Genomic DNA, 22,514 nt, shown 5'->3' on the forward strand with positions numbered 1-22,514 from the left:
GAGCAGTCGCCACCCTGTTGTCCAAGTCCATGAGTCCTTTTCCCTTTTTGCCCTCTACTCCTCCCTAACCTTGCCCCCCACTAGCTGTCATCTGCTCTCCATCTATGAGTCTGACTCTGTTTTGCTTCATAGTTCAGTTTGTTCATTAGATTCCATAGAGGAGCAAAATCCTATCATATTTGTCTTTCTCTGACTGGCTTATTTCTCTTAGCACAATGTTGTCCAGGTCCATCCATTCTGTTGCAAAGGGTAATTTTTTCTTTTTCATGGGCAAGTTGTATTCCATTGTGTAAATGTCCCATAGTCCTTTTATGCACTCACCTATTGATGGACACTTGGGATGCTTCCATATCTTGGCAATTGTAAATAATGCTGCCATGAACATAGGGGTGCTTATACTCCTTCAAACTGGTGCTCGGGGTACCTTCAGATATATTCCCCCCAAATACAATGAAGATTAAAATTTCAAAAAAAAAACACAATTAGATATCTCCTCATATCTCTGAGAATGGCTATCATTACTAATCATTAGTGATATCGAGTATCTACTCGTAAGTCTATTGGTCATCTATATGTCCTCTTTGGAGAAATGTCTCTTCCAGTCCTTTGCTCATTTTTTAATTGGATTGTTTGTCTTCCCAGTGTTGAGTTCTATAAGCTCTTCATATATTTTGGATATTAACGCTTTATCAAATGTATCATTAGTGAACATGTCCTCCCACTCAGTGGGTTGCCTTTTCATTTTGTTAATGGTTTCTTTTGTTGTGAAAAAGCTTTTTAGTTTCCTGTCATCCCATTTATTTTTTCCTTTGTTTTCCTTGTTTCAGAAGATATATTAGTAAAAATATTGCTTTGAGTAATGTCTGAGATTTTACTGCCTATGTTTTCTTCTATGACATTTATGGCTCCATAACTGATATTTAAAAAAAATTGTTTCTTTATTTTTTTAGAGCGGTGGGAAGGGAGGGAGAAAGAGAAGGAGAAAAACATCGTGCATGTCATGTCAATCAGTTGCCTCTTGTACACCCCCAGTGGGGAACCTGGCCCACAACCCAGGCATGTGCCCTGACTGGGAATTGAACCAGCGACCTTTCAGTTCACAGGCTGACACTCAATCCACTGAGCCACACTAAGCAGGGCTCATGACTTATATTCCTAAGTTTTTAATCAATTTAGAGTTTATGCTTGTGTATGGTGTGTGTTGGTCATCTAGTTTCTTTTTTTTTACTTGCAAGTATCTGCCTAATTTTCCCAACATCATTTTTTGACCCTCTTATATGTTCTTGCCTCCTTTGTCAAGTACTAATTTAATACAAAGGCACGGGTCTATTTTGGGGCTCTTTAGTCTGTTCCTTTCATCTGTGTGCAGGTTCTTATGTCAGTACGATTGTATTTTGTTTACTCTAGACTTGTCGTATAGTTTGCTATCAGGTAGGGTGACACCCGCAACTTTGTTCTTCTTTTGCAAGATTGCTCTAGCCATTGGGGGTCTTTTGTGGTTTCATATAAATGGTTGGAATGCTATTTTCTAGAACTGTGAGATATGCCATTTATATGTTAATGGAAATTGTGTTGAAGCTATAGGTTGCTTTGGGTAGTATACATGTTTTAATGATGCTAATTCTTGCTGTTTATGAACATGGTGTATGCCTCCACTTATTTGTGTCTTCTTCAGTTTCTTCCTTGCATATCGTATAATTTTCTGAGTACAGGTCTTTTACCTCCTTGATTAAATTTATTTCTAGATATCTTTAATTTTTTGGTTGCAATAGTAAATGGGATCATTTTCTTACTCTCTTTTTCTAATAGTTCTAATATTGGGGTATAAAAATGCCACCAATTTCTGAATAATTATTTTGTATCCTGCTACATCACTCAATTTATTTATCAGTTCTAGTAGATTTGGGGGGGGTTCTATATAGACAGTATCATGTCATCTACAAACAATGACAGTTTGACTTCCTCCTTTCCAATTTGGATGCTTTATATTCTTTTTGTCTGATCATCGTGGTTAGAACTTCCAAGACTATGTGGAATAAGAGTGGTGAATGTAGGCAACTTTGTCTTGTTCTTGGCCTTAAGGGGAACGCTTTCAGCTTTTGCCCATTGAGTATGATACTGGCTGTGGATTTGTCATATATGGCCTTTATTATGTTGAGGTATAGTCCCCCTATTCCTACTTTGTTTAAAGTTTTTTTAATCATAAATACTGATTTCATCAAATGCTTTTTCTGCAACTATTGACATGGTCATGTGGCTTTTAGCCTTCATTTTGTGTATCCGATAAACCACAGTTATTGATTTGCATATCTTGTACCAACCCTGCATCCCCGAAGAAACCCCACTTGATCATGCTGTAGGATGTTTTTCATGTATTGCTGGATCTGTTTTGCTGATAATTTTGTTGAGATTTTTAACATCTGTGTTCATCAAGGATATTGACCTATAAATTTCCCTTTATAGTATCTTTCCTTGGTTTTGGAATTAGAATAATGCTGGCTTCATAAAAATAGCTTGGGAGTATTCCATTCTCTTGAATGTTTGGGAATAGTTTGAGAAGAATATGTGTTAGCTCTACGTTGAATGTTTGTGGAGATTTGCCTGTGAAGCCTTCCAGTCCAGGACCTTTGTTTTCTGGGAGTTTTTTGATTATTGCTTTGCTTTCATGTAATTGGTCTTTCCAGATTTTGTTTTTCCTGATTCTGTTTTGGAAGGTTGTATGTTTCTAAAAATGTATCCATTTTCCCCAGGTTGTCCAATTTGTTGACGTACATTTGCTCATTATATTTGTTTACAGTCCTTTGTATTTCTTGGTGTTGCTGGGAGATTTTTGACTACCAGTTAAATCTTCTTAGTAGTGTTCATCTGTTCAGATTTTCTTTTTTCCTGGTTGGGCCTTGGTAAATTGCTGTTTGTTTAAATGTTAAAAAAATTAAAATGTTTCTAATCTTTATTTCTTTTCTCCTTCTATCTTTCAGGTCCATTTGTTTTCTTTTTCTGGTTATTGTAGGGTTATAATTTGGCTGTTTATTTTAGATCTTTGTTATTTATCAATGGATGTTTCACCTGCTATGAACTTACCTTTTACAACTCTTTTGCTGCTTCCCATTACTTGGTATAATATGTTTCCATTTCGTTCATCACATGATTTTTTATTTGCTCTTTAAATTTTTCTTTCTTCCACTGGTTGTTAAGTTCCATGTATTTGTGAGTATTTTAGTTTTTATTCTGTTGTTGATTTCTAGTATTATAGCATTGTGGTCAGGGAAGATATTTGGCATGCTTTTAACCCTGTTGGGTTTTTCAAGCCTTATTCTGTGGTCTAACAAGCAGTCTATGCTGCAAAATGTTCCACGTGCACTGAGAATAATGCGTATACTGCTGATAGAACGCTCTGAATTTGGCTCGGCTTCTTGTGGTCTATAATGTTGTTTAAGTAAGCTTTAGCAGCACCCCATTGGAATTGCATATGTTGTGGGATTTTTATTTGTTTTGAGACCATTTTTATTTCCTTTAAACAATTTTTTGATACATTTGTTCTTCACATATGTGTTGTGTATACACATTTGTAAACTTTCCCAGCTGCCTTTACGTTCTTGTTTTCTAGCTTCATACCATTGGGGTCAGAAAAGATAGTTAACATTGCAGTCTTCTTAAGTTTGCTCAGACTTGTTTTGTATCTTATGATATGATCTCTGCCAGAGAATGCTCCATGTGCACTTGAAAAGAATGTGTACTCTGCTGTTGATGGATGGAATGTTCTATGTGTGTCTGTTAAGTGCATTTGATAAAGACTATGGCTCAATTCCAACATACCAGGGAGGTTGCTGTTGCTGCTGTCAAAAGCCTCAGCCCTTGCAGCGTCCCCCTGGGGAGCAGGATTGCCTTGGCAAATTCCTCCCTCTCCTCTGCTTTCTATCTTGTCTCGATCCCTCTCTAACGCCATGCTCGAATTTCCCTTCAGGCAGGCTGGCCTTCCACAAGTAACCTCACTCACATATATCTATCCAGTTTTGTACCTTCTGGGTCACTTCTTTCCAATAACTGAGATTGGGATTGTGGCAACTTTGTACACTCCCTTGGATCTGAAGGCCCTACCTAAGTTCCAGTTGTGGGTTTTGAATGCACAGGCATGTTATCAACCTCTTGGATCCCTTGGTGTAATGGGCAGAGCCATGTTTGTTCAGCTATGGATGTCAAATTTGTTTTACAAATGCAGGAAAAAAAGAGCAATTACTTATACTGCATAATGCTGATGTCACTCACGGCCTTCATGTTTGAAGTACAGTTTTGCCGCACGTTTATGCTTGGTTCGCAGTTATTTTTTCTTTTGGCCCTGTAAGATTTTGGCTAAGAAAACCATTCATCCTTGTAGAGGCTCTCCTTGTACGTTATATGTCACTTTTCCCTTGCTGCTTTGAAGATTCTTCTTTTGTGTTTGATTTTTTGGCATTTATTTATTTATTTATTTATTAACAGAGTGAAAGAGAGGGAGAAAGAGAAGGAGAGGAACATGAATGTGTGGTTGCCTCTCACTCGCCCCCTAATGGGGACCTGGCCAGCAACCCAGGCTTGTGCCCTGGCTGGGAATCAGGCCTGTGACCCTTTGGTTCATCAAATGGCACTTGATCCACTGAGCCACGCCAGCCAGGGCTGTGTTTGATGTTCAAATATTTCTTACTTTGGGATTCTTTGGGTTTAGCTTATTTGGAGTTTGTTCACCTTTTTGCATTTGTGTATCCATTTCTTTTTTTCAAATTGGGGATTTTTCAGCCATTATTTCTTCAAATAACATCTATGTCTCCTTTTCCCTCACTTTTCCTAGGACTCTTATAATGTATGTATTATTCCACTTGGTGGCATCCTATGAATACCTTGCTCTCTTTTCACGTGGTTTCATTATTTCTTTTTGCCCCCGAGACCCAATATTTTCCAATGACCTGTCTTCAAGTTTGTTTTATTGACGTATTATTCTGCGTGTCTCAGCCTTCTGTGGAACCCTTTCAGTGAATATTGCAGTTCACTTATATTTTTTAGCTCCAGAAATCTCTGGTTGTTTCTTTATTGCAATTTATATCTGTGTGTTTATATTGTAACTTTGTTCATATCATTTTCCTGGCTTTCATTTGTCCATGATGTCTTTTAACCCACTAACATTTTGAAGACTGTTGTTTTAAAAGTTTTGTCAAGGAAGACAAGGGGACCGGTATCTAGAGAGTCATTTTGTTCCTTTGAATGGCTCTGTTTCCCTGTTTCTTTGTATGCCTTGTTATCTTTTTAAAAATTAGGTACTTAAAATTACATCAACCTCTCCTCATCTTCGTGGACTGGCTTTGTGTACAGGAAGTCCTTTACTAATTGACCTGGCCTAAAGATTTAGTACTCTGTGAAAACCTTTGGAGTTGGGTGTTTTTTGAGCCTGCACATTTTAAAATTCCAGTTCCTCTCTACATATAACTACTTCGTAATGTCTTCATCTCCCTAGGTGTCTCATCCTTGTTTCTTCTCAAACCCTCGGTTGTTTTAGAGTGTAGCTCTGTCTGTAATATCTTATACTCAGACACCCACAGGTCTGCAGTAACCATGCGACTCGCTCACGCCACAGCTCCAGCCACTGCTTTTGACGGTTTCCAACCTGATAGACAAACTATGCCTCTCTTCCGCCCATCAGTGTTCCCTGACAGGCAAGAGATAAACCAGTGCTCCGGGCTGCCCCTGTATCAGCCAGAACTCTGGAAGCAAATTCCACTCTTTTCTTCCCAACCTGAGGCAGAAGTCAGTAGTTAGCTGGGTGGCTTCCTCCCAATCTTTCTGGACCAGGCCAGGAAAGGGGTGGGACAAGAATGAGCAAAGGGCGCGTGAGATTTCGTAGCCTTTTGAGGGCAGGCTTTCTTTTTTGGTCATTTGTTTTATTGCTGCAGTTTCTTAACTGGTTTTCAGAGATCTCACCGAGCTACTTTGGCCTGTATGTTGGTGTTTCCATGAAGAACTGAGGGCCTGGGGCTTCCTTGTAAGCCGTCTTGCTGACAGCACTCTCCAATGATATCTCCTTTTCTCACACATGTTTATCTGTCGCCCTATCTTCATTTCCTAAGGTTGTGACTCACCTGGAAAATACATTAGGAGCCTCCATTCAACACGTTAAACTGAAGCAAATGAAGTATTCTTTTCAGTTATGGGTCACAATGATGTCAGCAAAAGCATATGATGGGAAGGTATGTTTACTACTTTTCTTCCTTTCTTCTTTCCTTTTGCAAATAGTTACTGGCCCTCTATGGTGGGCCATGTGTTCTAGATATGTAGGAATGAAGTTCATAAGCAAATAGGTGACATAGTTAAATACTTAGGGATTAGACAGTTTAGTGAGTGCTCTACTGGTAGAAGCATATATGGTTGTGTGATCACAGAGGGAGGGCCCATCTGTAGGTGGAAGTCAGGAAAAGCTTCCTGGTGTAAGATCGCTATTTACCAATACTTGAATAATTTGGAGGCCTTCACTAAGTAAAGAATTCATAGAAGGTGTTCCAAGCAGAGATGACATTATGAGCACGGATACGATGGCACGAGGTTTATCCCGGTAAAGCGTGTGTTGGACATCAGAGCACTGAGGCTTCAGTAAAGCATGAAGTGGTCGGGTAATTCCAGTTGTCCAGATCACAGCTCAACTCCCCCATCAGAGGTGTTTATGGACTCACGCACAATTATCTGCTTCTCTACAGTGTGTTTCACCCTCATGTTATTGGCTGAGTTTGGCAGTTCATGTGGGTACTTGTGAAAGATGCTTTACTTGTGATTTCTTTGGGCTTGTTGAAAATTTTAAACATGGACTCTTTAAGAATAGTAAGTTACATTTGACATCGTGAAGAAATCGAAAACTTTTTTCAAGTCTTTTAACTTTTGAACGTATGGTGGCCATTAAGAATGTGTGTGTTGGCGTATGACAGACCCAGATTCAATTGTTGAATTCTAATTTATACATCATGCAAATCACCCATCTAAAGCATACAATTAAATGGTTTTTACAACACAGAATGTGCAGCCATCATGGTAATCAATTTTAGAACATTTTCCTGAGATCACCACAAAAAGAGAGCCATACTCATCAGTCACGTCCAATATCCTCACTGCCCCGATCCACAGTCTTGGCAAAACCTAATCTGCTTTCTGTCTCTAGTGGCTTGCTGATTCTGGACATTTCAAATAAGTGAAATTGTACATTGTGTGGTGTTTTGTTATGGTCTTCTTTCACTTAGCTCAGTATTTCTTGCCTCTCACCTGTGTTGTACCTTGTATTAGTACCTTATTTCTTTTTATGGCTGAATAATATTCTACTGAATTGGTACAATTTGTTCATCTGTTTGTCAGCTGATCGGTGTGTTACTGGCTGTTACTTACTGTGCTGCTGTGCACATTCCTATTCATATCTTTGTCCTAAACATACCTTTTGGAGAGAATACGTGCGTTTCTTGTTTTAGCAGTTTGAGATGCTTGTTTTCACATTGACGTTTAATCTCTCCCTTTCCCAGTTCCTTTTTAAAATCAGATTTATTGGTGTGACATTGGTTAATAAAATTTTCTCTAATCTCAGGAACCTCTGAAATTTGTGGATCTGCTTAGTGACCGTGGGAAGCCCATCAACCCTCTGTGGGAACTGGTCAAATGGTGCCTGGGCCTATCAGCGCACACCATCCCTGCCATCGGTATAGAAATCATCTTTTCTCTGTTTTGATGTCTTTAGGGGAGGGAAGAACATCTTACCAAGAATACAAGAACCACTCACAACACTTTGGGAAAGCTGAAATATTAATACCGAGTTAGCGTTCATCATTTGCTGACACCTCACTCACTATGTGCCGAGCGCTGTCCCGTGCATTTGATCTCATCGATGTGCAGTGTATCTATTGCAGGGCCCATTTTGTCGGTTTCGAAACCTCAATTCACAAAGGTTAGATGGGTACCAAGTTAAGGGGTGTCCTTCCAATCTTTATCTTACAAACTCAAACACCTAGGATGCTTTCTCGTGCCATGTGTTGTATTTAAATATCGAAATGGACAAACACTTGGACAAAATATTTGACTTTAGGGATAGGGCCATCCAGGGATATTTTGGTGAATTAGCCTGTTGCAATGTTAATTATTGGTCATGTAGAGGAAGTTTGGTTGAAGCACCTCTCCAAAGAAGTCAATGCAGCTGTGCACCCTTGTTGCAGAGTTGGACACTGCCACTACTATGAACAAATGCTCACTGAGTACCTGCATGCCAAATACTAGGTTTTTGGTACTTTTACATGTGTGAGCCCTTTAAACATTTAAGGCAGTCTGATAGTGTATGTAAGTACCGTGACCTCTTTGTAGTGGGAAACTGAGGCAAATAGAGACTGGTTAATGTATTTCAGACTGGAGTCCAATCTTCACTTTTCTAGGTACCACTTGCTTAACGTTCATTCAGTTGTTTATGCTGTCAGTGATTCATTTTCCTCGTCTATAAAAAGGAGTTAATGAAAGTATGTATTGACTATGTGATTGAGTGGACTATGTGCTGCCTTGCATGGTTGGCCTAGTCAAATGACTTATGCATCTAACGCATGTGCGATAGAACCTAACTGTGTACATACTGGGAACTTCAAGTGGATTTTGGCCAGAAGCTAGGCTCTTCAGATAAAGACATATGAAGCCATAGTAAAAAAAAAAAGGTATAGACATGTACATTGCAGCATGTTTTACAAAAAAGTTATCAGCATCCTAAATGTTTAACAACAGAGGACTAGGTAGTGAGTGACCATTCATGTATAGAATAAATTGTATGCTGGCACTTAAGGCCAACTTAACAGAGGTGTATTTGTGACATGTGGATCAATGCACATTAAAATGGTGAGTGGGAAATGTGGAAAGTTTTACACACAGGGTGAGCAAAGACATAATATTTGCATGGAAAAGTACATGAACTAAGTGTAGTAACACATCTGCAACTATTTCCCCCAGGCACAATATTTTGGGGTGAGTGGTTTATTCCAGTGTAATCGTTTGAATGTTTTTTGTTTTCTATTAGACTTATGTGTTCCTTTCATCATAGGAACAATAAGCTTATTTTTAAATAAGTCAGTAAACTCTATTAACAAATATTAATATTAAATACTAAATAGGATTTCTTAAGCATGTATGATGCATACTTAACTAGTGTGCAAACTATGTGTACATGTGCGTGTATGAATGATCTTTTCCTAAAATCATCTAAAACTTGAAGATACATGGATAGAATCCTCTAAAACTATCCCTCCATTATAAAGTTTTTCTAAGAATTTCATGCATGAAGGTGTTTATTACAACATTTAAATTTTGGAACAGTTCATATGCCCGACAGTCATGGGCTAGTTCAAGAAAAAGCTACGATACATTTCACAGTCATAAACCCTTATGAGGTAACGCTCTGTGGGAGAAGCCAGGGGCTCCATGGGCAGCATCGCCGGAAAAGACTAAGACTCGGCGCTGAATGGTCAACAATGTTCATGTACGGGAGGCAAGGTGGTGAGGTTTCCTTTTCAACACTTTCTTACTTCCTCAATATTCTGCAGTAAGAAAAGATAAACTAGAGAACACGAGAGTTTATTTATTTTTTAGAAATCTAGAATTGAAAATGAAATTTCATACCGTAACTTGTTTTCTGTTCTCATCCTGTAGGACTGGCCTTGTTGGAAGAAAAGCTCAAATACAGCAGCGAGAAATGCAAAAAGTTTACGGCAGTGAAAGAAAGCCTGCGTAAAGAATTGGTGGAGATGCTCGGTGATGATGGTGTCTTCTTATATCCCTCCCATCCCACAGTGGCTCCCAAGCATCATGTTCCTCTGACAAGGCCTTTCAACTTTGCTTACACAGGTAACCAATTGCACTTCTTTTACTCTCTAATCTTAAAGACACAGAGGCATTTTCCAAGAAAAGTGTAGTTTCCTTTTGCTGTTGGACAAGTTTGATACATGCATGTCCAAAAATGATGTGTACTTTATGAAAGGCCAGAGAGCAGCTGCTGTGGTCACACGTGGAAGATGATTTGCTAATATCTGCACCCTGCCCTAGAATCCTGCAAGTGAGTATGGGCGTCACATTTTAGAGCACCGAGCTTCAGGGAGGTTCGGTGACCTCTTCAGCAACACAGTACGAACTAACCGAAGCCAAAGGCTGCCTTGGCTATTCTGATCATGCTAAAGCCAAGTCAGCTTTTTTCCCCAGGATGTGTGGCTTCCCCCAAAATGCTAGTACAAAATAGAGTTCTCTTTGCCTTAGCTATCATCTTTTCTGAGTTTGATTCAGTCCAGTATTCACCCAGTTAGTTTATTTCAGTTTCAGCTGGTTTGGGAACTGTGCCTGGGCCATGGTCACGTGAGGTCAAAGGCCCCTGGAAATGTACTCATACTGGGTCAGTTTCTATAGTTTCTCCAGGGTCTCTCCCAGGGACCCGCACTCTATTACTTTCCCACTCTATAATCCTGTGGTCCAATTTAACTTAGAATTTGGAGCTTGGTGTATTTGAGTTCAAATACTTGGCTCTATCATTTTCTCCCTGTGTTCCCTGGAGCAAGATATTGAGTGTTTCTGAATCTTGTTCTTCCTCTAGGAATAAAGGGTAATCTGTACCTTTCTCTGTTGCTGTCAAAAGGTATGATCATCAGCCCTGGCTGGTGTGGCTCGGTGGATTGAGTGCCGGCCTGTGAACCAAAGGTTCGATTCCCAGTCGGGGCACATGCTTGGGTTGCTGGCCAGGTCCATGATGGGGGGGGGGGCAGGTCCATGATGGGGGGGGTCATGGGAGGCATGTGGCGGGAAACCACACATGAATGTCCCTCTCCCCCCTTTCTCTCTCCTTTCCCCTCTCTAACAATAAATAAATAAAATCTTTAAAATTTTTTTAAAGAAAGCCATGTTCATCACAACACAGCAAATTGTTAAATCTGGTTACCGCCTGAGAATAGGATTGGGAGGGAGGGTAAGGGATTTGGGGTTTTATTTTCTATAATTTGGTATTGTTTTATAATTTTCTTCAAAAGATTGGGAGCATATATCACCTTTGAATGTTTTTGACCCGAAAATAAAATAATTGTTTTTAACAGTCAAGAAAGGGGTAAATTAAATAATGCATGCAAGGTACTTGGCATTAGGGTAGTGGAGGATGAGGGGGAGAGGGTATCAAATAATCGTTCTTATCCATCATTTTCTCATCTTTACTCTCCTTCTTGGCTCTGGTCAGTTCCTTCCAGTTCCTTGGATCTTTGAAACACATTTCTGCCTAAGCTTCTCTCACCTAGCTACTCAAGTTGTGAAGACAGGAAACGTAATTGTCTACAGGAAAGAACCGAAAGAGAAAGTTACCAGTTAAAGCTTTTTGCTTTTGTTTGGTTCTGCTTTTCTTTTCATCTGTATGTAATACATCTTTATAAAGATTTATATGTCATTTATTAGCTTGCTCACTAATTTTTAGTTATTAACAGCAGAGATGAGTCTAGTCCGATGTGCCCTGAGATTAACAAGGGCGACTCAGCCTGAATTTTAGGCCAAGACCAGCTCCCCTTTGGAAACCTGGTTCACATCTCAAGCCTGACCACTCCCATGTTCAGCCCGCAGTGAAAGATCCATCTCTTGAGATGCTCTACCACTTTTGTCTGAATCACTATTTGGTTGTTCCTGAGACTATTTCTTCTTGTTGTATTAGCAATCTTTTCATGTTTGTGTCTTAGCTCTCTGTCTAGACTGCATCCCATGAGGAAAGAGGTCATTTTGCCAGGCCGTTTTCTTTGTTATTTATTTATTTTTTCACTTGGGGGTTTCCCTGTGATATCTATATGGAGATGTCAGATAGGAATTTGGTTGTGTACGTCCAAAACGTGGGTCAGGGAAAGTAGATGCGAAGGTCCTTTGCTCCCAGGCAATGGCTGAAATGATGGCAGTGGCAGAGATTCCTGGGTAGGTGCCTGCTAGCATAAGAACAGGAAAGGGCAGACTGTGGTCTCCCATGTGCTCCTCGCTCCGATGTTTGCCCCCCCCCGATGTTTGCCCCCCCCTCCCCGCCCCACAGGCTCCCTAGGCAGGAGTCCCAAAACCTCCCACTCTTGACAGTGCTAGTGCTCTTGCCTATTTAATCTCATGGTCCTCCCCATCCACAAAGACAGCTCAGGAGACCTGGCACTGCATCCTTTATGTATCCCGGCCTGCTAGACTCACGTTTGTTTGACGTTACAGATGTCAGAGAACTGATACATGCTGCGGGGCCTTACTGGAGCAGATAACAAACCCCACTTGCTTATCTACTTGCTAACCGGAACACTTGCTTCCGGCCCCTGTGGCAAGATTCCCAGGAAGAAAATAAGGGGATGTGGGAGGAGTGTGTTTTCTTGGTGAGGCATGGCGACTGGCAGCCTCCTATCTAATAATAATTATTTGTATTCACACAGAAATCTGTTCAGCTAAGGAATTCAAGCTCAGAAGGAAGTCCTCCTTGATAATACACATCACAGTTCCACAAAGTGTTTCCATCATTTACTTTATCTGTGCCCGGGGGTTGTTTGAAGCACAGCGGGTAGCCCAAAGCTTCCAAGAAGAAATAAAAGAAGTTGACTCCTGTTCTATAGTCAAGGACACTGTAAGGTCAATTCTCCCACCAAAAATCACAGCCCCACTTCCCAATTTTTATTCCAGAACTCTTCCTGTGTCCCAACTATAGTTAACTAAAAAAAAGCTTACCCTACCTTCTAACCATTTTGTCAGTCTCAGCTCGAGGGCCAACCAATATTGGACCATCCAGGGATCATTCTGAAAGCAAGCTGAAAGCAAGTGAAGGATGGTTTTGTACAAAATGAGCCTCAAACCATTCTGTCTAAAGCTTCTCTGCATGTTCCTATCCGTTGTATATGGAATGCCAAGGTTATACATTAGAAGTCATCTAATCATATGTTGTTTCAATTCCTTTCTATGATTTGCTTACAGAGTGTTCATTCATTTCTGCTTGGACACCGCAAGGATGTGAAATTAACTACCTCCTAGGCCACTGCATTCAATTTTTATGCAGAACAACAAACTTACAGCTTTTTGGAGGGATTTTCCTCTGATTGAAGTTAGCCACCACCGGGAACCTTTTCCTGTAGTTATGTCTCCTGAGCCAGGTAATATGGATACAAGATCTACGATAGATAAGAGCAGTATTGATTCAGTGTCTCTTATGAGCCAGGCACTGGGGGCTAGCAATGCTGTACGTTTTCTCATTTAAGGCTCCCAGAAACCCTCCAAGGCAGGTACAGGTAGGCCTGTGAGAGAAATGAAGAAACAGTGGCTTCAGGGTCAGAGTCAGGACTGGAATCCAACTGTGAATTGTCTGACCTCAAGGCCGGTGCGATTTCCACTCTGTGCATGGATCCACGATACTTAGTAACTGTTTTTGCTTTTATTTCTGCCACTGAAGCTGAAAACTTACCAGTTTGGGAGGCCTTCCGTCAATGACATAGAATCGTCAGATGCCAAACACCTTGAGCGTTTAGCTGTGCTTTCAGGTTTCCTGTGACGCAATACTCCTGTTAGTTTCTACTTGAGCAAGTAGAAGATGTTTATACTTGCCTGATAGTTACAGGAGGGGTAAATTCGGTCAGATATTTAATTTCTGCACCGTGGTTTTTTTATGGTGAGGATGAAGGTGCCCCATGAATTTTTCAGTACCGTTGGATGAATGGTGAAGTGTGAGACTGTGTATTAAGTGCCTTGCAAGTTTTAATAATAATGGCAATGTTACAGTTCATTGAACACATGCCTATGTGTATGTTGACCTTAGGCAATATTAATGTCTCTGTTTTACTTCATAAAAATGGCTATGTATTTTCCCCTTGATTTTTCTGTTGCATGCATTGTTCTAATAGCTTTATAGGCCTCATCTAATATCATACTCACAGCAGTTCTGAAAACAAGAAACTACCATCATCCTCATTTCAGAGATGAAAGAATTCCAACACAAGGAACTTGGAGCACACTTCCACAGGCACATAGCTAAGGTGGTCTTGGAAATGGAAATGGAAGCCAGGGCCCCCGATCTCAGAGTTTGCACGTTAGTTCACTACACAGAAGAGGAAAAAGGGCATGCCCGAGCTCTCCAGCTCTGCAGGAAAGAGGGTAATGGTCCAAACACAGGTCTGCTTGACTGCAGCTGCCCTCCTCCTCTGTTCTCCTGCCCCACTTGGTGTTCCGGAAATGGTAGCACCTTCTACTACTACGTTTCATTGCGACTCTAGAATGGCCAGATCCCTCTTAAACGTTCACCGAGACCAGACTGTGTGTACCGGGGTTAGAGAGAGGGTTGCGATGCATTCGACACAGGCCTAGGAGGTGATATGAATAAGACTAGAGAGGGCTTCAAAAGAAGGCACTGAATACAATGGCAAAGGAAGAATTTCAGGAGCAAAGGAAACGGGACCTGGGTCCTGAGGGAAGATTAGTAATTACCCAGGTAGGGGGTTAAGGAAAGGAGGACGATGATCCAGGCAGTAGAAACCCCATGAGAAATGGTACAGCAAAGGTACATGGGGAACCTTGAGAATGGGAAGGTGAAGCATTATACTGTCTGCAGCGTGTGAATTGTCAGTGGGGGTGGAGGATGAACTTGAGTTGGGAGACGTAAGCCCATCATGAAGAACCTCGAGAGTCAAGCCAAAAACGGCACCAAACATATATCATGCTACCTGTCCTGGGGACATACCCATATTCCTCATTCTTTCTACGGTGCTGGTGGAATAGCACAGTCATAAAAGATAACGTAGTCTGCAGAATCTTGCAATGTTTTGCTATTCTTATTGTATTCTCTGGTGGCAATAAGGATCGATGACGTTACCGTTTAAGCCTTACCTCAATGGATTCGTTTACACATCTCCCACATAAGCTTCACCACACTAATCGCCACACCTGCACGCCATGTTAAGCGGGAGAGGCGATGACCGGGAGAGAGGGGAGGAAACAGCTTACAGAAGTGGCCTTCTACTGGCTCTCCCCATGCACCCCACTTTACTTTAGGTGTCTGTCCTCATGTACCTCTAGGGCCATTTACATCCCGAGATGAGCAGCATTGGGCAGTCAGCATTTCATAGACCTCATGTGGGAAGACCACTGTGTTTGCTTTTTGATTCTTCCCAGCGATTCTCTGACCTCCACAGCACCTGGCATCAGAGTAAACCTCAAGATGTCATGTGTCAGTTTTGGCAAAAGCCTAGTGCACCACCATCATCAGGGGTCCCTCGTGTACTCACAGCAGCCGTAATAATCGATCACGGCATTCTTCCTTCCTCTCAGAACAAATTAGACCTCAGGACATTTCCCTACAGAGAGCTTGGTAATTTCACTCATTGGTAAGCCAAGCACAGAGATGACACTTCCGTGCGCTCCGAACATAGATTCTACACAACCCTGCTATATTACGAGCTCTGTGAAGGCTGCAGTCCGTGCAACCGTCCTGTCCACCCATGCAATCCCTGCTGACTAGCACATTGCAGTTCTGAACATACAAACAAAGACAAATTACTAAAATGGGCTTTCCAAACTGATGGCGTGAAAAGCTGGGCAAAACCTCTCTTCAAAAACTGCAGCGGTGAAACTGGACAAAAATCACCAAGCAAAGTGTTCCAACTTTGACATTTGATCAAAGGGCATAAGACAATTTGAGAAGCATATATTGAAAAAAAATCTACTGATTCTTGGTCGGAACAGTTGGTGCCTGTGGCATTTGCTCAGGGGGCTGAGCAAATGGGGGCTGTTCCCATCCTTTCCTCTTAGGCTCCAGCTCCGCGGTGCCAAGATTCCACTGTGGGCAGGCAGGACAGAACCTAAAGACGCACAGCTCCCATCCATCCCAGCCCCGTCTTGCAAAAGTTCTATTGTGAGCAGACAGAAAAGACTATGAGATCCAGCGTCTTTGGCTCCTTTTTATGGATTTATTGGGGTGACACTGGTTAACAAAATTGTACAGGCTTTAGGTGCACAATTCCACAAGCATCTTCAGAGTAGGCTGTGTTGTGTGCTCACCACCCGAAGCCAAGTCTCTATTCATCCCCATTTATCCCCCCCTATGTCCCCCACAACCCACCTCCGCCCCCTTTCTCCAGCAATCACCACACTGGTGTTCGTGTCCACGAGTTCTTTCTCTTTTTTATTTTCAGCCCAGTATCCTCACCCAGCACCCCCAAAAGTGGTCCGCCGGCTCTCTGTCTGAGTCTGTCTCTGTTTTGCTTGTTAGCACATTTTCCTCATTAGACTCCACGTATGAGTGAAGTCATATGATGCTTGTTTTTCTCTGACTGGCTTATCTCACTTAGCACAATGCTCTCCAGGTCCAAGCATGCCATCATTGCCTAGGATAACATCTGCCTCTTTTTTTTATGGAATGGTAGTATTCTATTGTGTAATTATACCACAACTGTTTTATGCACTCATCTACTGATGGGCACTTGGGAAGCTTCCAAATCTCAGATATTGTAAATTGTACTGCTGTGAACAAAGGGGTGCATCTACTCTTTTCTATCAGTATTTTGGGTTTCTTCAGACAAATTCCCAGAAGTGCAGTCACTGGCTGAAAAGGCAGTTCCATTTTTATTTTTTTGAGGACCTTCCACACTGCTTTCCACAGTGGCTGCACCAGTCTGCATTCCTACCGATAACAGTGCACTAGGGTTCCCCTTTCTCCATATCCTGACCAGCACTTGTTGTTTGTTGAAGTATCGGTGGGTGATACTTATGCTCCCAGGTGTGAGGTTTAACTGTCAATCACTCAGGCATGAGGTTTCATGTCATTTCATTTGCAGTTCTTTGATGATTAGTGTCCTTGAGCATCTTTTCATGTGCCTATTGGCATCTGCACATCCTCCTTGGAGAAGTGTGTGTTCAGGTTTTTTGTGCATTTTTTAATTGCGTTGTTGTTGGTGGGGCGTTTTTTTGTGGGTTTTTTTTTTTGGTGTTGAGTTGTATATGTTCTTTATATATTTTGGATATTAACCACTTATCAGATATATCATTGGCCAATATGTCCTCCCATTCGATGCATTCAGTGGGTTGCCTTTTCATTTTGTTGATGGTTTCCCTTGCTGTGTAAAAACTTTTCAGTTTAATGCAGCCCCATTTTCTTCTCCTTTGTTTCCCTCCCTGTAGACGTCTCGGCAAAAATACTGCTACCAGAAATGTCCGAGTTTTCACTGCCTATATTTTCTTCTAGTAATTTTATGGGATCGAGTGTTACATTTAGGTCTCTGCTCTCTTTTTTTGAGTTTATTCTTGTGTGTGATGCAAGAACGTGGTCTACTTTCATTTTTTGCACATATCTGTTCTGTTTTCCCAGACACCACTTGCTGAATGAACTATGTTTACCCCATTGTATGTCCCGGCCTCATTCGTCAGATACTAATTGGCAACAAAGCCATGGGTTTATTTCTGGGCTGTCTATCTGTTCCGTTGATCTATGTGTCTGCTTTTATGTCACTACCATATTGCTTCGATTGCTAGGGCCTTTGTTTGCCTATTTAGTCATTAATTGATTTTGTGAGGCCAGTAACTGTTATACTATAACTGACAAAGACATCCCAAGGAAAGAGAACTATAAATCAATGTACGTCATTGATACAGATGTAAAAATTCTTTTTTTTTAAAGATTTTATTTATTTCTCTTAGAGAGAAAGGGAAAGAGAGAAGGAGAGAAACATCCATGTATGGTTGCTTCTTGTGAGTCCCCCACTGGGAACTGGCCTGCAACCCAGGCATGTGCCCTGACTGGGAATCAAACCGCGATCGTCTGGTTCGCAGGCCCAGGCTCAATCCACTGAGCTACACCAGCCAGGGCCAGATGTAAAAATTCTCTAAAAAATCAGTAAATCAAATTCAGCAGGAAAGTAAACATTATGCACTATCAACAAGTGCGATCTGTTCTAGGAATTGGAAAAATACATTAAAATCACAATAGATACCAAAAAAAGCTTTGGAGAAAAGTAAAAACCCATTCAAGGTGAACAAAAACAAAACCAAAAACTTTCAACAGCCCTGGGGCTGGTGTGGCTCAGTGGATTGAGCACCGGCCTGAGAACCAAAGAATTGCTGGTTCGAGTCCCAGTCAGGGCCTGTGCCTGCGTTGCAGGCCAGGTCCCCGGTAGGGGGACGCATGAGAGGCAACCACACGTTGATGTTTCTCTCCCTGTCTTTCTCCCTCCCTTCCCCTCTCTTTAAAGATAAATAAATGATATCTTTAAAAAAATGCTCAACAAATTAAGAATAGGTGGGATCTTCCGCAAGACAAGCAATATGTAAAACACCCACAGCTAGCTTCGTACTTATTAGTGAAAGACAGATTTCCTCCCTAAGATCTGGAACAAGACAAGGATTCCCACTTTTACCACATGTGTTCAACGCTGTGAGCACATGTAACCAAGGCAGAAGAAATAAAAGGCATCCAGATTTCAAAACAGCAAGTAAAATTATCTTTCTTCACTAAATACATAATTAGTATGAAAAGTCTTAAGGAACTTTGTCTTTTTTATTTTTAACGATTTTATTCATTTATTTTTAGAGGGGAAGGGAAGGAGAGAGGGAGAGAAATATCAATGTATGGTTGCCTTTCCTCCGTCCCTTGCTGGGAACTGGCCTGCAACCCAGGCAATGTGCCCTGACTGGGAATCGAACCGCGATCGACTGGTTCGCAGGCCCGCGCTCAATCCACTGAGCTACACCAGCCAGGGCTTAAGGACTTTTCAAAACCCTGAAACCAGTAAGTAATGCAACAAGATCATAGAGTACAAGGCCTTTTTAAACGAGGAAAAAAGTTGGAATACGCACACTTCTCAATTAACAAAGGTATAGTAATCAATAAAATGTGGTACTGGTACAAGGGTATATGAATATATTTATGTAATATATAAATGGGAATATATATATATAAATATATATAATGAATATATATATATATATATATATATATATATATATATATATATAAAATCTGTGGAAGAGAATTCAGAGTACAAATGTAAGTCCCCATATTTATATTTATGTTCACTTGACTTTTACAAAGCTTCAAACACAACTCGGTGGAGAAATAACAGGCCCTGCCACGGATGGGGCTGTCATAACTGGATGCCTGTGTGCAAAAGAATTAAATCGTACTCCTCTCACACATGAACTATACACATACTCTGTGAATAGGACAAAGAATTAAAACTTACAAATGTAGGCTACCACACAGTAGTGTTACAAATGCTCGTAGTAAGAAGAAAATTCATAATGCAGGAAGACATTGCCCCCACTTAGCATTTACTCTCATTTTTTTTTCTGAAAGTATTACGCAGGGCAAAGTAAGAGTCACGTATCAGAAAACAGCGCTAGCTCTCATTCACATTTTCTGCATTCAGATCCTAATTCGGACTCTCCTCGCCCAGTAACCGTAGGTATGTTGTCTAACTTGTCTGTTCTTCAGTTACTTTCTCTGTGCAATAGGAATAATTAGCAGTTTCTGTGCCATGGGTTTTGTTGTGGTAATTCAAATGTTTCAGACACATCAAGCCCCTAGAGGAGTCTCTGGCAGATGTAGGAAACTCTACAGGTGTGCCAGTATTTCCATCACCATTGTACAATTGAGGGGAGAAAATAAGTTTTTAAGAACATGCCTTGACTTCTTTTTTTTTTAAAGGTTTTATTTATCTTTAGAGGGGAAGGGAAGGAGAGAGGGAGAGAAATACCAATGTATGGTTGCCTCTGCCAGGGACACAAAATGTATCGTGTGTCCCCTGCCAGGAACTGGCCTGCAACCCAAGCATGTGCCCTGACTGGGAATCGAACTGCGATTCTCTGGTTCGCAGGCCCGCGCTCAATCCACTGAGCTACACCAGCCAGGGCTAGAACATGCCTCGACTTCTCACATTATTCTCGTTTGTTTCATTCAGGTGTCTTCAATGCCCTGGGTTTGCCTGTGACCCAGTGCCCACTGGGTCTGAATGCCAAAGGACTTCCCCTAGGTATCCAGGTCGCGGCTGGACCCTTTAATGACCACCTGACCCTGGCTGTGGCCCAGTACTTGGAGAAAAGTTTTGGGGGCTGGGTCTGTCCTGGAAAGTTGTAGTACGGCCTCCTCACGGTTTGTGAGTGTGTGTGTGTTTCTATAAGCTGGGTGACATCGAGCACTAAGAAGCAAGTAAAGGAAACACAATTGTACAATGGTCACTTGTTTAGTTATTCTTTCCACTCTGCTTTCCTTCACTAACTGCTGGCTTTAATAAAATGGCAATATTTGACTCCTGCCCTCAGTTTACCCTCCGGAGGAGATAAGCATGTAAATGAACGAGTGCAATAAAGTTTTCTATATGCTGTGATGGTATCTTTTCTGGGTATAATCGGGAGATCACGGGAGGCAATACTCAATTTGAATTAGAGAATCACAACCAACTTCGTGGAGTAGATGATGCTGAAACTGAGATTTGAAACAGTTATGTGTTTGCCAGGTAGGCCGTGAAGTAAGGGAATTCCACTTAGGGGTATTAGTGACAAAGACAAGGCATGGCAGCTACACAATGAACTCGTGTCAGTGTAACTTAGTGTGAACATTGAGGAGCTGGACAGGAGTGTGGAAGCAGGTGAGATGCCACAAGAAGCCCTCTTCCAATATTACCAGAAAAAGTCCACGTCATAGGTCTGTCCACTAAGAGGACCTAGAAATCAGTGCCATCTTGGCACAGATAATCGCACATAGCACCCAGATCGCCAATTCCAAATACCTCTTCCCAATAAAGAGAACCAGAACTTCTTGGAGGGAAGCTGATTCCAGGACTAAGAGTAGGAAACTGTAAGATGAGCCTGGAAGAGACTGCTGTGCTAGAAAGTTGTGAAGTACAAGGAGCTGAAGGAGAATATATCAAAATGGCACGGAAACGGTCTAAAGAGGCTCTCACTGGCCAAACGTGGGGCAATTCGAATATCAACACGAATAACAGCAATGGGTTGTGACTCAAAGGGCCGTGGAGGTGCGGAACAGCCCATACAGATCTAGATATTGAGGTAGAAGTAGATCCGCCTACTGTATAGTTTGATAGTTGCACAATGACTTTCTAATGCTTGTTACGTGCAAGAATAAACAATATATCAAGCGATGATAGAGTTATATATAAAGTTATACATGTTCATATTTTACAAATACATAAAGTTGTACATATTTGTATATAATGTATGCTATAAATATAACATTGTAAACATAAATTAGTATAAATAAAATGAATGCACATAATACATAAAATTATTTTATGTTCCTATGTAATATAACAATAAAGTAGTGTAGGGTTAGAAATACATGACAGGGGATAAGGGGGGAAAAGTTGGGAAAACTAGTAGCACAATCAATAACATATACTTAGAAACACATAACAATAGACACGTGCAGAGGTGAACACGCCTCGCCTCTGCCCACAACTACAGCGAAAAATAAACCTACACTGCAAAACAAGTATCATCCAGCATTGTCAGAAAACCAAGCAGTATGGAAGCCTGACAGCCAAGGATTTAAAGACACCTCATTCATCCAGAAGCGTAGGAGGGGTGAACATGCATAGACACGTGGAGAGGTGGAGTGGTGCAGAGAGGTGCGGAGATGGGAACGGGGGTCCCACATCCACGTGGGTGGCTAAAAATGGGAGGGACACCTCCAGAGTGAGGGGTCCCAGCACCAGGAACATAAGTCCCTGTAACTCCTGGCTGTAAAAACCAGTGGGGGTTGGGGCAGTGGAAGAACCCACATCTTCTTAAAGGGCCTGCAGCAGACTTAAGATTCCCACAGACACACCCCCTCTGGGATATAGCCCCAGGGCAACAGCGGGAAGGGCACCAGTGGCGTCTGGGGAGAAAGTCAAGTGTGAGTGGGGAGACAGCTCCTTCCCAAGGAAAACTCCAGAGGCCAGGCAGCGGTATTGTCCCTTCTGCGAGCCGTCCCTCACACAGAGACAGAGAGGTGACACAGATTGCCCCACCCTGGCAATTTCCTGAGGTTCTGCCCCATACAACTGGACAGGGCGCCAGGACAGGGAGTCACAGCAGCTCCACCTCATGCACAGAAACAAACACAGGGAGGCTGCCCAACTGTGGAGACAAAGAAATGTGGCCCAGATGAAAGAACAGAACAAAACCGCAGAAAACAAGCTAAATGAAATGGAGATGAGCAACCTCTCACATGCACACTTCAAACCAACAGTTATCGGGGTGCTGCCGGAACTCACTGGGCACTTCAGGGCCATAAAAAGACCCAAGAAGAAACGAAACAAAGGTTGCATCAAGTGAGATAAAGAAAAATCTACAGGGAACCAACAGTGGAGAGGATGAAGCCAAGAATCAAAGCAACAATTTGGAACACAAAGGAGGAAAAAGCATTCAATCAGAACAGCAACAAGAAAAAAGAATTCCAAAAAGGAAAAAAAAAAAACCCAACAACAACAGCAACAAGGAGAGCCTCAGGAACCTCTGGGACATCTTTAAAGACACCA

General features: G+C 41.6%; 1 protein-coding gene across 1 annotated transcript; it reads left to right on the plus strand.

Annotated features, from left to right (window-relative positions):
• The first annotated feature begins 5,583 nt into the window (after positions 1–5,583).
• Positions 5,584–20,992, plus strand: LOC118996331 (fatty-acid amide hydrolase 2-like). The gene is made up of 5 exons (XM_037059685.1): positions 5,584–5,775; positions 6,096–6,215; positions 7,589–7,700; positions 9,679–9,873; positions 19,935–20,992. Exons 1-5 carry the CDS (start codon positions 5,584–5,586, stop codon positions 20,108–20,110), a joined length of 795 nt encoding a protein of 264 aa, XP_036915580.1. The 3' UTR covers positions 20,111–20,992.
• The last annotated feature ends 1,522 nt before the right edge of the window (positions 20,993–22,514 follow it).

This window comes from Sturnira hondurensis, unplaced genomic scaffold (genome assembly GCF_014824575.4).
Source record: "Sturnira hondurensis isolate 20B ecotype Veracruz unplaced genomic scaffold, ASM1482457v3 Scaffold0011256, whole genome shotgun sequence".
NCBI lineage: Eukaryota > Metazoa > Chordata > Mammalia > Chiroptera > Phyllostomidae > Sturnira > Sturnira hondurensis.